The 15,408-nt window shown below is 55.4% G+C and overlaps 5 protein-coding genes across 5 annotated transcripts; 3 read left to right on the top strand and 2 right to left on the bottom strand.

Annotated features, from left to right (window-relative positions):
* Positions 1 to 706: 706 nt before the first annotated feature.
* Positions 707 to 1,470, top strand: ColSpa_09468 (ribosomal RNA-processing protein 7; the record flags this gene model as incomplete). Its single annotated transcript, XM_049275680.1, has 2 exons — positions 707 to 919; positions 1,009 to 1,470. The coding sequence occupies 2 exons, from the start codon at positions 707 to 709 to the stop codon at positions 1,468 to 1,470; spliced, it is 675 nt and encodes a 224-aa protein (XP_049131637.1).
* Positions 1,471 to 1,818: 348 nt separating this feature from the next.
* Positions 1,819 to 2,541, bottom strand: ColSpa_09467 (tryprostatin B 6-hydroxylase; the record flags this gene model as incomplete). The annotated part of the gene is made up of 3 exons (XM_049275679.1): positions 1,819 to 1,981; positions 2,103 to 2,407; positions 2,524 to 2,541. The coding sequence occupies 3 exons, from the start codon at positions 2,539 to 2,541 to the stop codon at positions 1,819 to 1,821; spliced, it is 486 nt and encodes a 161-aa protein (XP_049131636.1).
* A 600-nt stretch (positions 2,542 to 3,141) lies between these two features.
* ColSpa_09466 (uncharacterized protein) lies at positions 3,142 to 4,499 on the top strand (the record flags this gene model as incomplete). The annotated part of the gene is made up of 2 exons (XM_049275678.1): positions 3,142 to 3,373; positions 3,430 to 4,499. 2 exons carry the CDS (start codon positions 3,142 to 3,144, stop codon positions 4,497 to 4,499), a joined length of 1,302 nt encoding a protein of 433 aa, XP_049131635.1.
* Positions 4,500 to 5,566: 1,067 nt separating this feature from the next.
* Positions 5,567 to 9,478, top strand: ColSpa_09465 (histone-lysine N-methyltransferase, H3 lysine-4 specific; the record flags this gene model as incomplete). The annotated part of the gene is made up of 3 exons (XM_049275677.1): positions 5,567 to 6,232; positions 6,317 to 9,320; positions 9,375 to 9,478. The coding sequence occupies 3 exons, from the start codon at positions 5,567 to 5,569 to the stop codon at positions 9,476 to 9,478; spliced, it is 3,774 nt and encodes a 1,257-aa protein (XP_049131634.1).
* A 3,629-nt stretch (positions 9,479 to 13,107) lies between these two features.
* Positions 13,108 to 13,620, bottom strand: ColSpa_09464 (uncharacterized protein; the record flags this gene model as incomplete). Its single annotated transcript, XM_049275676.1, has 1 exon — positions 13,108 to 13,620. The coding sequence occupies one exon, from the start codon at positions 13,618 to 13,620 to the stop codon at positions 13,108 to 13,110; it is 513 nt and encodes a 170-aa protein (XP_049131633.1).
* Positions 13,621 to 15,408: the final 1,788 nt, after the last annotated feature.

The following is a 15,408-nucleotide window of genomic DNA, read 5'->3' as shown; positions in this document are numbered from 1 at the left end:
GAGTAATGAGGTCTTCTCAGATGTGATTTTCTTCTAATTCTCTTACCTTGTTGTTTGTCCACTGAACTATTGTCTGAACTATTGTCTGAACCACAATTCGGAACTCGTTTGATAGTTCACCAACGCAGAATAGGTTGGCAGGTTTACCGAAACTCCTTGTTGGAACTCTTGACATTCTGTGTAAAGTGTTCTCCAATGCTTTCTTGTTTTCTAGAGTTTATTCCCGTGTATATTCGACTGCTGAAGTTGGCTCCTGTACACCTCGCTGGAGCCCATCTTGGTTTCGGTTCTCCATGAGTTGTGGGACTAGTGCTCCGTAGACTCAATCTATGTTTTGCCACGCGTTCCGTATCAGGCAGGTCACAGAATACTCAAAGCACAAGATGGGAAATTTCATCATCATCGGGCAATTGTCAGCACGTACGGCAGTTGATAACCATGCAGTGAAGCCTTCGGCGGAATGTCACCTGGTCTTCACTGACAGATGTACGTTTAGCGAGGTCCGTCCAGCGCAGTTAGCTCCTCGGCTTGGCCCGCGCCAGTGGGCCCTTACAGAGGTTGCAGCAGCAACAAGGACCTGGCGCGCGCGCCGGCCGCAAGGCTGGTGCTGCAGAGGACCCTTTCCAAAAATTTCATTGCAGCGCCCAAAAACCACTACTGAACCGTCAAACCCCCACGAGTTTTTGACGACACAACCGAAAGAACCATGTTCGCCAAACCCCGACCAAAGAAGTCAGTCCTTCCGACTGTCTCGAAAAAGAGAAAGGCGGTCTCGGCGGTGGAGGAGGTCAACTTCGACTTCGATGCGCGCCAGGACTACCTGACGGGATTTCACAAGCGCAAACTGCAGCGGGTGAAATGGGCGCAGGAACAGGCGGCCAAGAAGGCGCGGGAGGAAAAGATTGAGATGCGGAAACAGGTACGAGAAGCATATCCCATGTTCCCCTGCCCCTTGCATGTTGCTGCGTAGTTTTTACAAATTTTTTAACCAACGTATCGCACTCACAGCTCAAAGAAGAGCGGCAGCGAGAAGTCGAAGACCACGTCAAAGCCGTGAGCGCCATCCTCGAAGAGGCCCAGGCAGCAAACTCGGACGAGGATGAGGAGATCAACGCGGGAGACTTTGGGGAGTGGGACGGCATCGACGAGGCGCCCAAGGAACATGCAGATGTCGTGGACTACGAAGACGAGTACATAGACGAGGACCGGTATACAACAGTCAAGGTCGAGGCCATATCCGTGACGCGGGACGGACTCGAAAAGCTCCACCACGATAGCGATGAAGCGGAAGCGGACAGCCAAGACGAATCCAAGGCAGAGAAGCAGGCAGGCGACGAGAAGGCGACGACATCCAAGGCCCGCAAGGAGTGGCCCAAGAAGAAGAAATTTCGCTACGAGACGAAATTAGAACGGTCACTGGGCGCGAAGAAGGCAAAAGCCAAAAAGAGGGCCAAATTCAAGAAAGAATAATGGTTGGAAGGAGGGTATAGTGTCTAGCATTGATTACTGCTGCGACTGCTGCCTAGGGGTTCCTCACGCCCAGCGTGGTCTGAGTCGTTTTGTGTAGTCGCCTTCATGCCTGTTGCGAACAAAGGACAGACACATTTGCAAGCAGAACAAAGCTCGGTGTTTGACGGGGGTTACAAAAAATGAGTAAAGACAAGGGCTGCTATAACTCGGTCGCGAACCGTCCCGTCATTTGCAATCCGCCGCTATTGGGATAGCTTTTTGATCGGGCCGCCAACACATTTGTCCGAGGCCAGGAATCTATCATGAAGAAAAAGCCTTGCACAAAACGTCGCCCCATAGAGAATAGCCTTAGATGTTGCCAATCTCGTTCTGGAAGTCCTCGAGCTCCTTCTGGACCGCCGTGTACTTCTTGGACATCTCCTCGTACTTGGACTCCCACTGGTCGCGCTCCGCCTCGAGAGCCTGGACCTTGCGCTCGAAGTGGCCGGCCTTGACGTCGGTCTGTCGGAGTCTGTGAAAAGACGGTGTAAGTATGCATCAGCCGTCGGTGGGGCTGGTTTTAATGAACACAAAAGGGGTCGGGAAGTGAAAAGGGGGTATCGTCGATTCGGTAAACAGGGTCCAGAACATACTTCTCGTTGGCTTCGCGAAGGGTCTTGTCCGCCTCCTCGGCCTCCTCCTCGAGGAGCTGGAGTCTTCGCTGAAGAGTCTCGTTTTGTGTGCCAGTGCTAGTGCTCTCGTCGGCAGCCTTCTTGAAGTCCTTAACCGCAGTCTCGAGCTTTTCGACCTCGCCCTCGAGCAGGCCGTTCTTGTGCTGGAGGGAGGTGATCTCCTGCTCCTTGGACAGGTTCTCCTGCTCCAGCGACTTGACCTTGGCCTGAAGCTCCTCGACCTTGGCGGCGTTGTCGTCGGCCTCCAGACGGAGCTGGTTCATTTTCTGAGAAGAAGAGTCATCGTCAGCAACTGATGACACGGCATCGTTGGGGGGATATCTTACCCCTCCAGACCGCCGGTAGCAGTGAGGTGGGGCTCAGACGAGGGCGGTGGACTTACCTCCTTAATGCGATCCATGATGATGAGCTGTGAGAGGCTTCGGGACTATGGGAGAGTTGGTGCAGGTTGATTGCGATAAGGAGTGTTGTTGTTGGAGTTGAGAATGTGACGGGATCAGGTAACGTGGAGGTCGCGATTGTCGGGGGATGGAAGCGGGAGGAAAGGGTGTGAGGTATTGAAATAACTGCCCCTCTACATGCAAATCCGCTCCAACTGCGACCTGTGGCGGACCACCTTCAGCGTGCCGGCTAGAGCCAGGCCTGATCTTCACACGCTGAAAGGCAGCTGCAATTGGATTAGCTTAGACACGGGCGGTGGGGTTCGGTCATGTGGGGTGGGCTGTAGCACGGTGCTGCAGTGTGGTGGTGCTTTCCCAGAGGTAAGCATTCTACGGGGGTTTCCGCAGGGTCTGAGCTTCTTTGTCGGTTGTCCCGACAACGCAGCCCCCAAACAGACGGGTCTATTTGGCTTCTCTTTCGCCTCTCAACGACACTGACGCGACCAGCCCCAAGTACAAGGGATTGATGACGACAATACACCGACACACACGACGACACTTCACGACACTGACAGGACCAGATTCTCGGCTACCTCTCTCGCATTTCGACTCTAGGGAATATGCTGGCCATTCGCGACGAGAACGCGGTTAACGCAGCCCAGGCTGCTCGACTGGCCCCCGGGAAAGGGCAACTGGCCCCCAAGACTCCCGGGGCTCGATACCCAAAGACGCCCTTGAAGATCCCCCTCAACGACGAGAACGCCGTTGGAGGAGCCAAGACGGTCCTTGCGCCCAAGTCGAATGGTAACATTCAGGGCACTGTCAAGAAGCAGAACCTCGTCACCCCGTCCGGTATATTTCCCTTGGCTGTTGTCTAGGAAAAAGAAAGAGACTGATGTCGTTGGCAGAAACACGGGCTCGCGCGCCACTTGGGAACAAGACCACCAACGCAAAGGCCAGGTCCACCCAGAACGCCGGAGGAAAGGATCTCGAGAAGACACAGACGAAGCCCACAACCACCAAGAAGCTCAAGCAGCGTTCTCCCAGTGTCGGGCCTCTGAAGCTCGAAGTCCGCAATGACCAAGCCGGTCCGGCTGAGGAGCCGGATGTCGAATATGCACCGCCCCCGGCTATGGATCTGCCCTACGAGTCGGACGTCTTCCCCGATGGAGTGTTGACCTTTGAGGGCCTCAAGCCGGAAAACATGTTCAAGGGCTACTACAATCACTTCTACAACCCCGTGGGCGAGGATGGGGTCAGACTGCAAGACAGAAAGCACAAGGAAAAGCTGAAGAAGGCTCTGAAGGAGAGCGACGAGCGTATTCTCCGCGACATTCGGGAGATGGATTGGTCCGTTTCTGATGTCCCTGAGACCGCAGCCTTTGCCCAGAGGAAGGCCCCCGCTCCCGCCCCCAACCCAGCCGTTACCAGGAGGACAGTGGGAGGAGCCCTCAAGTGTCCTCCCACCATCACGTCCAGAAGGGCCGCGTCTGCCCTTTCGATGTCGACGGGCTCTACTATCCGACAGAAGAAGGCTGTCGAGCAGAGGCCCACCGTCAGACGGCCCATTTCTGCCCTTCTTCCGCGCACCAGACCAAACAAGGCCACTATAGCCTCGAAGTCTACAGCTGCCGAAAGCGCCGTGGGAGAGGCCGCGTCGAGAAACACTCTGGGGTACACAAAGGGTCGCTCGGCCTCGTCCGTTGTCAGCGGACGAGCTCCAGTTCCGGCTACGGCTCGACCTGCCTCTACAGATTTCGCCGCTGTTATTCCTTCGAAAACTATCGTCAGACGTGACGCATCTCCTCATAAGCAGGAGCGGGAGATGCGTGACGAAAACGAGGATCTCGGCCGTTTGCAATTCCTGTCCATCTTTGATCCCGCTGGAGACGATGAGAACGATGGTATCGGCAGCGCGGGTCCACGAAACGAAGACTTTGAGGAGGAGGAGGAGTTTGAAATGAAGTTGAGCTTCTAAGTACTCAACGAGGTCGTTGGATGGCGTTTGGACAGGATTACCCTCATTTGTAATACATCGGGATGGCGGGAGACCAGGAGGCGTTTGGCGGGCATCATTACCAAACATCACACCCGTAAGAAAAAGGTCGAACGGGCGACCAAAGAATGTGTTCGCGAAACGCTCGCAGCATTGTATTTACTTTGTTAATCACTAAACCACTTTTTCAGCAGGGGATGATTGACATGATGGGGGTGGGTATTGTCTTTCTATGGAAAGCCGCGGCTAGTATTGTTTTAGTCGCGTTCAAGTTCTAAGTCTGCGGAAAGTCTTGAACTGCTTCGAGTGGTGCCGACCTATGAAATACCGCCCGTCGAGAAGATGCACAACCAAGAAACCGTTGCTGAGGACCTCGGATACATGAGATACCTTATTGGCTCCTTCTGAGGAAGCAAGACAGTTTCTGTGGCGCCCCTGTCGCTCTTCCCCTTGACAGACGCGAAAAAGAAGTGGATGGGCACCGACGCGATTTTGTCACGTGCCGGCTGTTGTCAGGCTAGCCACCCAGAAGTACCCAGCTACTTAATTTGGCAGAGTAGTACTTCGGTCGGAGTTCAGGTCTGTATCCAGAGCATCCATGCGTAACGGTAGGTATTGCGGTCCTCCCTCGCCTTGTTCCGTGGCTGGTCTCCGCTAAATCGCATCCCTGAAAGAGTTTGGACACTCTTCAACCTCTAACTTTCTGACCTCACTGCTACCTTTTCTCCAGCCTCACTGTCCGTCGGTCGCAGCGCACAACTCATCCGGCCTCATCTGCACTTCTGCTGATTGATTACATCGAATCACATCCTTTTGCGACCGGGTATCTTCCTTCCTTGGATGACGCAGCTGGGCTCCTGCCCCTTGCCAACCACCCGTGTCGGTGGCTACGCCTCGGTCGCGTGAACATCGATTACGCGCACCGTTCCTCCGCTATACTTCAACGCTCATTGTCTCCGGCGATGAACTCTGTCCTTTGAAGCATTCGGTATACTCGAGAGACGATGGTTGGTGGCAGGCGGGTGCGGTAGAAGCAGAACAATCTCACGATGACCCGCCAATCTTCGGCGAGCTTCGCGCAGTTCTTCCCTGCAGCCCCCCGCGTCGCTAAGGACAGAGCCGAACGAGAGAAAGCAAAGGCCAAGACGCAAGATACGACAAGTAGCTTGCTCACCGGTCCGAAGAGCAGCAGCACCCCTTTGCCCAACGGCACGAGTGGCATAAGAACATCCGGAGCTGATGGCCTACTTTCCGACAATTCGCAACAGCCAACCGAGGGCCGCGAGTCGCCCTTAGGAGATATTCTCAACACCGTTGGTTCTGCGAGTTCCTATGAGAGCACTGGCTCCTCCGTCTTCAGCACGACTGCGCGGCAGGCTGTTCCCAACGGCGTATCTCATATTCCTATATCCAGCGGCACGCCGCTTACCTCCGTTGAATCACCCTCATACTTGGGCAATGCTGGCCTGCCGAAGACGAATATGCTACAAGGACATAACATCGATCGGGGTGAGGCATCGGTCTCTCGCAATACCCCAGCAGCCCGCCTGAACAGCTCACACCCAGAGCCATCTCCTCCGATTGAGCGCACTCCTGCGCGAGATCCCACTCGATCGCGAAAAGGCCTCAAGTGCACATATGATCCCAATATCGACCGGACCCTGTCGAAGCACGGCAAGAGAGATGCCAAGCCGATATATAAGGAGTTTGGATTGGTATGTACAAATACAATATACCCACCCCGTGGAGGGGGGGCGTCATCTTTTGTGTATGAGAGCTTTGGCTAATAAACTGAGTAGGAAGATGACGCACCCCCTCCAGATCCTCGCCTTGCAAAGGGCGGGCGACTGGGGTACATCAATACCGATTTCCACCTCCCCAAGTCTCGCTTGCGACAATCGCCCTATAACTTGAGGCCGTACCCCTACGACCCAAAGACCTCCATCGGGCCAGGGCCGCCAACACAGATTGTGGTCACTGGCTTCAATCCCTTAATTACGTTTTCCAAGGTGACGGCGGCCTTTGCGACCTTTGGCGACATCGCAGAGAGCAGCAACAAGATGCATCCTGAGACCGGTAGCTACCTAGGATTCGCAACATTCCGATACAAGGATGCGCATCCCAGCCGGTCGAGGCCCGCCCCCATCAAGGCGATTGATGCTGCGCGTCGGGCTGTCAAGTCGATGCATGGGCAGCGCATCGAGGCGAACCAAATCCGAGTCGAATACGATCCCGAAGGCAAGAAGAGTCGCCAAATGCTAGAGGATGCACTCAAGAAAGACCGAGTCGTGCAGGACGCCTCCGTCGCGAAGGCACCACCGACAGGCCCTCGAGCGATCGTGTCTGATAAGGTCCCTGGACCACCACCCATGGCACCAAAGGGCCCGTCTTCCCACAGACAGGCCGTGGCAGGTGTTCCGGCTTGGGTCCCAAGCCAACCGAAGATGCACGTCGCAGTCGAGGAGAAGGTCATCGCAAAGCAGCTCGCAGGCGAGCCCTACATCTTCGTCGCCCATGAACATGTTCCCGTCATGGTCACGACGATCCCCCACATGAAGAAGCGGCTTAAAGCGTTCGCTTTTGAGGACATTCGCATTGACCGGACTGGCTACTACATCTTGTTCCCCAATTCGTACCATGGCCGCAACGAAGCGATGAAGTGCTACAGGGCTGCTAACCATACTGATCTGTTCACCTACAACATGGTGATGCAACTCTCCCTCCCGCCTACAACAAGCCGAGACTCCGAGTCTGCAGCCCCGCCGCCCCGACGACGGACCCCAAGCCCCGAACGGAAGCGCCGAAGCGATTTGCGACTAAGAGAGGATAAAGACCGTCGTCGCCGTGAAGAAGAGGCAGACATTGAAGAAGAGAAGCGGCAAAGAGCTAAAAACTTTGACCCTGTGCTCGAAGCCTGCGAAGTGGTCACCCGGGAACTGGCGGAGCATCTGATCAAGCATATCCGCACGAGGGTTGCTGCTCCTACTCTGACCACCTTCCTGGACCCATCAAATCACGTCACGAAGCGACGGCAGCTGCATATGGAAGACCCAGTCGGGTCTGTCCCGTCTGTTACCGTCGATGCTGGCGATGAGAGTCCCGGTGTTAGCACGCCCAACTCAGGTGCAGATCCCATTGAGCGTCGTACGGGTCGCCTGGAGATATCGGCCCTGCCTCGTATTCGTAAGGCCAAGGCCACTGCTCAAGGGGCGTCGCGCAACCACGGCTTCACCGATCCCTTCTCCCGCAAGCGAGTGCCTCAAGGCCGCAGTGCGTTCCGGTCACTCCATCATCGCCTCAAGAGCTACGACAGCGATGCTGAATCCGACGACGAGGCTGTGATTCGAGAGTCCCTGGCCAGAGATACTGAGGAGCCCGACTCCAGGCCGCGTAGCCGCATGAGCACGGATGAAGACGTCAAGGATGACTTTGCCTCTTGGGGTCCCGCAGAGGAAGATTCCATGACTGAGGCAAGCTTCGCCGTTGGCGACAACTTGACATCGACGAAAAAGAGAAAACTAGATCTCGAGGTTCAGTCGGCAATCAAGCGCCAGAAGAAGTCCGATGAGGAGCTCTTCGGAGTTACACTAGACAACGTCGAACCCGAGTTGCTGGTTCACGAGATCTCGGAAGAGGCTACCCCTGACATTGATCTGCTCGATGCGCAGAGCACTCGATCCGAGACTCCGCTGTCAACCGCCAAGGGTGCAGCCAAGAAACTGAAGTCGAAGAAGAAATCGAAGAAACAACTCTTTGAGGAACGGGAGGCCCTCAAGAAGCAGCAAATCCCGACGCCGATGGAAGTGGAAGTGGAGGAGGGGACCGCCCCGACCAAACCTTTGCCAGAAGAGGTCGAGCCGGTGCCGGTAGAGACCAAGGAAGAAGAGTCAGAGCCGCAGCCAACGAAGGCAGATCCGGCCTTATTCTCGACCACACCCACTACCGCCCTCGATCTATCCAGGGATTTCAAACTGAGCATTTCTGCGTTACAAGAACTCTCGTTGTCCGCATGTGACAGCCCTGACGTTACTAGACTCCGCAAGAGATTCGCTGGAACAGACCTCGGAGACCCGCTTCTCTGGTTATGGCGGCGTAATCGTGTACGCGAGCTGAACTCCCCGTCTGGCTCGGTCGACCAGGCCGTGGGCATTGATGGCTACTACGTCCCGAACTCTACTGGGGCTGCACGAACCGAGGGAGTCAAGAAGATCCTCAACGCCGAAAAGTCCAAGTACTTGCCTCACCACATCAAGGTCCAGAAGGCCAGAGAGGCACGTCAAGCCAAGTACCAGAGAGACGGCAAAGACGCTGCAGTCGAGGCCAGCAGGCTCACTGTAGCAGAAAAGGCTGTTGCAAAGGGTAACTCGAGAGCCAACCGCGCCAACAACCGTCGCCACGTGTCGGCGCTCCAGGATGAGAAGAAGATATCTGGCGACTCTGACGCCTTCAAGTTCAACCAGCTTAAGAAGCGGAAGAAGCCTGTCAAGTTTGCCCGATCCGCAATCCACAACTGGGGTCTGTACACGGAGGAAAACATCAACAAGGACGACATGATCATCGAGTACGTCGGAGAGCAGGTCAGACAATCCATCTCAGAAATCCGCGAGAAGCGCTACCTCAAGAGCGGTATGGGCAGCAGTTACTTGTTCCGTATCGACGACAACACGGTCATCGACGCCACCAAGAAGGGCGGTATTGCTCGCTTCATCAACCATAGCTGTATGCCCAATTGTACAGCCAAGATCATCAAGGTCGACGGTAGCAAGCGAATCGTCATCTACGCCCTTCGCGACATTGGCCAACGTATGTTACTTGAAATCCATCTTCTTGGTATGACATGGAGCTAATCATTCGCAGACGAGGAGTTGACTTATGACTACAAATTCGAGCGTGAAATTGGCAGCTTGGACCGTATTCCCTGCCTGTGTGGTACGGCAGCGTGTAAGGGATTCCTCAACTAATCCGGGTCGATGCTTTCAGGTGTTTTTGGTGGACGGGCAGTTCATTTGCATGCGCCCTTTGTATTTGCTGAGCCAAAGTGCTTGCCGGAGTTAGGACTCGACTTCCACAGTCTCTTCTAGTGGAGGCGGGTTTGTTTTTCGCCTCTCATTTTATTCACTTCGACGCATACCCACTTGGATCTGTCTTCTGCGTTTATACTATATGCATTACAACCAAGGCAAGGCAAAGGGAAAGGAGACGAGCTTTCTGGGGCAAGGGTGGAAAAAAGTGTATCATGAATCACCTCGAGATATGCAGGGCGGGTTCCGGCGTTCATGTTGGGTGGAAAGGGGCTTCTGATCCATGTCCAGGACCAGGCGGGCCAAAATAATGCTTTGCACTGGTCCCTATTCTTTTTGGTGGAGGGAGGAACGAAAAAGAGAAGAGTGTGATCTCTCGAACAGTGGTCAGGGCAGAAACAAAAACCACCTTGTCAAGGTAATCAGGGCGTATATCCCGCACACACACACTTGTACATATGATGGAGAGGCACATGCCAGGATTGAGAAGAGACTCAATCAGGCGGCGAAGAGACTGGTTATTCTGATCATTACAGGATGTCTAGCCATTCCTATGTCGTCCTATCCGACGTTGAAGCCGTGGGCATTGCTGAAGTTGATGTTGTCGTCCGGAGGCTGACGTTCCGGACAAAGGCGCTCAGAGGATATAAGGGGCCACTGAATTCCATATCGTACCTGGCATGATAATGTTGATTAGCCTTGGGTGACGGAAAGATTGCCCATTCTTGGAGACGGAACTTACCAGTAGTTGACGGCCAGGACGAAGCCCTCTCCGTCTTCCGGGCAGGACTGCGAAACCTTGTGGTACCACATGGCGGGGAGGTAGAGCATGTCACCCGGGTCCAGGGTGACTCGGACGGGCTCGGCGAGGTGAGAGTAGGGCGTCGCATTGATGTCTGGGTGATCCGGGTCCCAGGTCGCAAAAGGGACTGCGTCTGGCGCTCTGCCGTCGTCTTCGCCATCGGCCTTGTCCTCAGTACGGTCAAGCTTCAGCTCCAACCTACCATCGTCCCGACGGGCGTAGGTCGCGGGCGCGAGGGCCCTCTCGTTGACGCAGGGGTGGCAACATGGCGGGAGGAGGGCGAAGTGCTTGCGGCCGCGGACCTGGACGTAGATGTTTTCGTAGTTGTCCTTGTGCAGGGCGGTGACAGAGCGCGAGGTGCCGATCCAAAGGTTCACGGCGTCCGGGTCGCGGTCGAGGGCGATACGGGCGAAGGGGACCGAGGGGGGAACCTGGGAGGAGAGGGGGAGGTATTCGTTGCGGAGGTTGTCGTTCTCTGAGGGGTCATTTGTGAGCTGATGTTCTTGTTCTTGTTCACCATTTTCATCCTGGGAGACAGGATGAGGGGGGGTTGAGTGAAGAAACAGGATTGGCAGGCGAGGGACGGCAAGACATAAGGGGGGAAGGGGCGTAAAGCTTGCAGGTTTCTGACATGTAAAATAGCGGATATTAAACGCGGCAGGGTAGAGTCTAATTAGGCGGGCGGCAGGGCGAAAGTGAGTGAGGATGAGGATTAGAGAATCAACGTACGGGTCTGGGCATATCGGACCTCCGAGGTTGTGTCATTGCTCTTTTCTTGGTTGATCACGTAGTTGATAAAGGTTTCAAAGTCTTGATCTTCTTCGTGGGGCTTTGCGAAGACGACTTTCCCGTCGTGTTCAGTCGGGGCATCGGCGTTGCTATTCAACCCGTGTAAGTCAACCATCATGGGACAGACATGCAGATAGATGTGAGGCGAGACGCGCAGGATTTTCCCCCACTCACCCGAACGGCGTCACGGCGACGTTGACAGTCTGGTCCTTGAACATCCGCACCAGATACTCCTTGTTCCATGTCTTGTTTGACTGCCAGGAGGACGCCGCGCCGCGGACGACGAAGGGGGTGTTGCGGGCGACGTAGCGCATGAACTCGAGGGGGCTCGGTTCCTCGTCCAATTCCTCGATGAAGGCGCCGTTGAGCTCGTTGTATGTGGTAATGAGCTCAGCCAGGGGGTCCCCTGAGGCCGCAGGGGCTTTTGAGTTCATGATCTTGGATTGGGATATAATGTGGCGGCACGCATGTGTTTGTGATGAGAGAGAAGTCGGGTGTAAGTTGTAGTGGCACGATGAGGACGGCGCGTGCTTATTCTTGGATTGCTGAGCAAAAAAGTGAAAATTTGAAAAACTATTGCCGGAATGGGTCACTTGCGAGTTGAACAATCACCGGGCGTCACGGATGGGAAGTCTTGACGATGTAGCAATTCTGCAATACTAGCTGGTACCTCATACACACAAGCCAGTAATCAAATTAGCCAGCGAGGTTGATTCTCACTCAGCCTGACATGGGCCGGTGGTTTGTGATATCTGAGATTCGGGTTAGTCAGTCAACCTGTCCAACGTCTTGGGTCACGGTCCGCATATGTGCTGGCAAGGCCCGAAACAAGCCAACCGACGAATAGCACGCTCCGGAATCCATGCCGCCCAATGGATCAACGGGCACTAAGCAAGAAGGCTACCTACACTAAACTACTCTTTCCGAGCGCAGAACACGCGAACGCAAGGGTGCCGATTCTTGAATGCACTCCAACGCACCCAAGGGGCACAAAGAAGGGGGGGGGGGGAGGGGGGGTGTCACGGTGGGATGGGCAGCACGAGGGTCTCGAATGGGGGTGGTGCGAACCGCGCATAGCGGAGCGGGGCCAATGGGAGGAGCGGCGCGAGTGGGAAGTCAGGCCACTTCAGCATCCTCATGGCCTGATTATGATGAGAGGCCTGGGATTCCGAGCAGCGAAGCAAACACACCGCGGTCACACTTGCCGTGGGTAAGCTCTGCCTTTTTTCTTCTTTTTTGGCAACGGGCAGCAGCAGCGAGCTTTGCCCGTCTGATTGAGTATAGATTAGGTAGATCCGATCTGGCCTGGGTGCAGCTGGCTGGGCAATTTTTTTTTCCTAGTATTTATGACGGCCGGCCGGCCCTTCCCCCTTCTTCGTTCGAACTTCCATGGTAAACGTGCTTCAACCTTCACTATCGTGAGGTCACCTTCGCCAACCAAACAGCCACCGCAGCAACACGCCCCCTCGGCTTACAACGACGGACCGTGGCTGCGCTACCAACCGCCCCAAATGCAGAACTGACGCCAGCTAACTCGCTCGACACTAGTCGAACACGCCAGGTCGACTGCTCACTCTCGAACGAGCCTCGCGATGCTCTCTATTCTACGGCCACCTAGCTTCATTGCAAATCCGACCCAAATCCCAGTCAACCATTTATTGCGACTGATCCAGGGACCCAGAAGAAGCAGAAGCAACACTAACGAGAAAAGCCACTAATTAGCCCACCACCGATGATTGTCGCCACGCGATACAACAAGGAAATAAACATGGTCACATTCGACTGTTTGCGCCAGAGACGCCCACATTCCTGAACAAGACGATGCCGGTGGGCAGTTCTTCGCAACGAAAATCGCACCCCCGGGGTCCTGAAATGTTCTTTGATATACACCACACGCATCAGCAGCACACCCAGTCTGTCCACGGCGGGATGACAGGAGCCCATAATGCGCGCTAAGACGGTCGTATTTGACATGTTGTTACCGGTTGCAGCAGCGCCGCCTCTCCGGGTCTCCGATGTCGACCTGGAAGCATGCAGAGGCCTCGTCGCGCGACGCCAGGCAGCGGACTGTGCTGAAGGCCTCGGCCCAGCGATAAGATGCGCCCGCCAGGTCTGCCTCGTGCTCAAAATCCCCCAGCCGAGCGCATCGCAGCACGGGCTCCTCAAAGGGACGGGGACAACGCAGCTCGACGTTCGCATACATACACCCAACTGGCGTACAGGTCCGTCGACGCCCGGTCCCTTCAATCGGGACCCCGGTGTATTTCCGCCCAGGTTCCAGGCCTTCCTTCACCTTCAAGCGAAGACGAGACAGCAAGCATTTCCGCGACGTGAAGGAGGGGTGCGGCGACATAACTGGGAACGAATCGGCAAAGAACTGCGCGCCAATGCTCCCCCCTGCGGCGGGTTGCTTGTCCCCAATTGGATCCCTTGGGGCGCCGCAGCACACGACGGCAACGACGACAGTCGAAAGCCACGACACGTTCTTCATTTTGTCCGGCTCTGGGAAGACGGCCTGTCCTAGTGGACGCCATGCAGAGCCGTGCAACCCAACAAGCTTCCGCCCGTTCCAGGGGGGAACCGAGGAACACGACACGGGCGAGACAGGCTGACAGGGGACATGTTTCTTTTCTTTCCTCACTTCTGGAATGTCCCAGAAATGCCGTCAAGAATTCTGTTTGAGAGTCGCACATCATTGGCATTCCAGGATTGGAGCTACCAGCCCCCAACGACGAGTCTCGTCGGACCCAGAGTGACTGACGGCTGCCATCTGTCTCTTGGGGTCCCGTCTGATGGGATATGCCTAGGGAACAGAGCTGACACGGACGCAAGCCAGGCGCGTGGTTTGGTTGTCACGAGCTCATTGCCCATCTCAGGATCCCCCAAGTTTGTCTGTTTCGACTGCCGCCCTGAAATAGACGTTCCCAAACTACCCCTCAAATTCCAACCTTATTCTCCCTTTCCGCGCGCGAAGTCCACCCGCGCGGCGTTGTCTGGTTTGGATTGTCCTTGTTTGGGTCCCTGCATGCCCCCCTTTATCTCTCTTTGCTTTTCTTGACTACCTGCCGAACACCATGGCAGACACACCTATGTAGTGCCTCTTCGTGTATCCCATGGCGGGGCTCGCTCGTCGGTGCGGGAGAGTCTGGTCGGGGTCACACATAAGTAGGTAGTACCTAGACTGAAAGGCTGGACCGGCTTCTGTTGCAGTGGAAGAAGTTCTTCCCAGGTCTTGGGACTGTCTCACCATCCAAAGACCTGCAGACGTCAGCGCCGGCACACGGCTGAGGGGCCTCGGTTTTAGTGGACAATCCCCCTCCGCTCCGGGGGCCCCTATCAGACACGAGACACTCGATGGGCTGTGACGTCTCCAGCTTGGCAGCAACACCAAACCGCCCCTGGCTCGGCTCCTTTGAGCCATCTCTCTCTCTCTCTCTCTCCGGTTCACGTGTTTATTTTGTCTCGTCTTCGAGTGAAGTCACCTCCAAGTACCGAGACTCGACCGGACGACAGTGAAGGGTGAGAGAGGCTACCTTTGTATTGCCTTTCCCAGAGCCAAGCCTAGCACATTCTAGGCGGACCTGACAGTTATCTTGTGGCGCGGTTTTTTTTCTCTCTTTATTTTCCTGCCTGTTTTCTCTTGCTTCTTTTTGCCTCTGGAGGACCTCGGCGCGTTACAGGGGGGCCAGGCCTCAATAAGTTTTTTCGCGCCTACCTCGTAGGGAAGTCGTCCCATGTTCCCCGACAGATACTGCCACTAGGTACGCCTTGGCCATTGGCAGGTCCCACTTCTTCCCTTCCCCAAATTTAGATACCTCCCCGATACTCCCTCTGTACTGCGACTCCAGCACTGAGTCCAACTGAAATGAGGGGGCTATAGGTTCCTTCCAGGTTTGGCTGTGCGGTACGGCGCGCTACGGGCATTTTCTACGAGGGGTAACCACTGAACAGTCTCAGTGTCCTCCAATGTACCCTCTGCAACCTCGACTCGCACCGCAGCTGCCTTTCCGACCCCTGTCTGCCCAACGCAGTCCTGTCTTCTCTGTCTGTATCACACCTGTGTCTTCTGTCAGGTCGCATCCAGCTCGACTCGACGTCCCCCGATCGATCCCATCGCCTTACCTTCTCCATCACCGCCAAAGGGTGCATCGTCTCTTCCTGTCGACATCAATTCCCCTTCCACTTTGCCAACCAACGACCGCCCAGAACCTCTTATCAGTCTTGGCGGCGTATACTTTCTCCGTATTCTCTTCGTTTCGACCAAGATTGCATCGCCAGC

This window comes from Colletotrichum spaethianum (assembly GCF_022836535.1).
Source record: "Colletotrichum spaethianum MAFF 239500 DNA, contig28, whole genome shotgun sequence".
Lineage (NCBI taxonomy): Eukaryota > Fungi > Ascomycota > Sordariomycetes > Glomerellales > Glomerellaceae > Colletotrichum > Colletotrichum spaethianum.
Note: the sequence above shows the minus strand (reverse complement) of the source record. Positions and strands in the feature narration are given on the sequence as shown.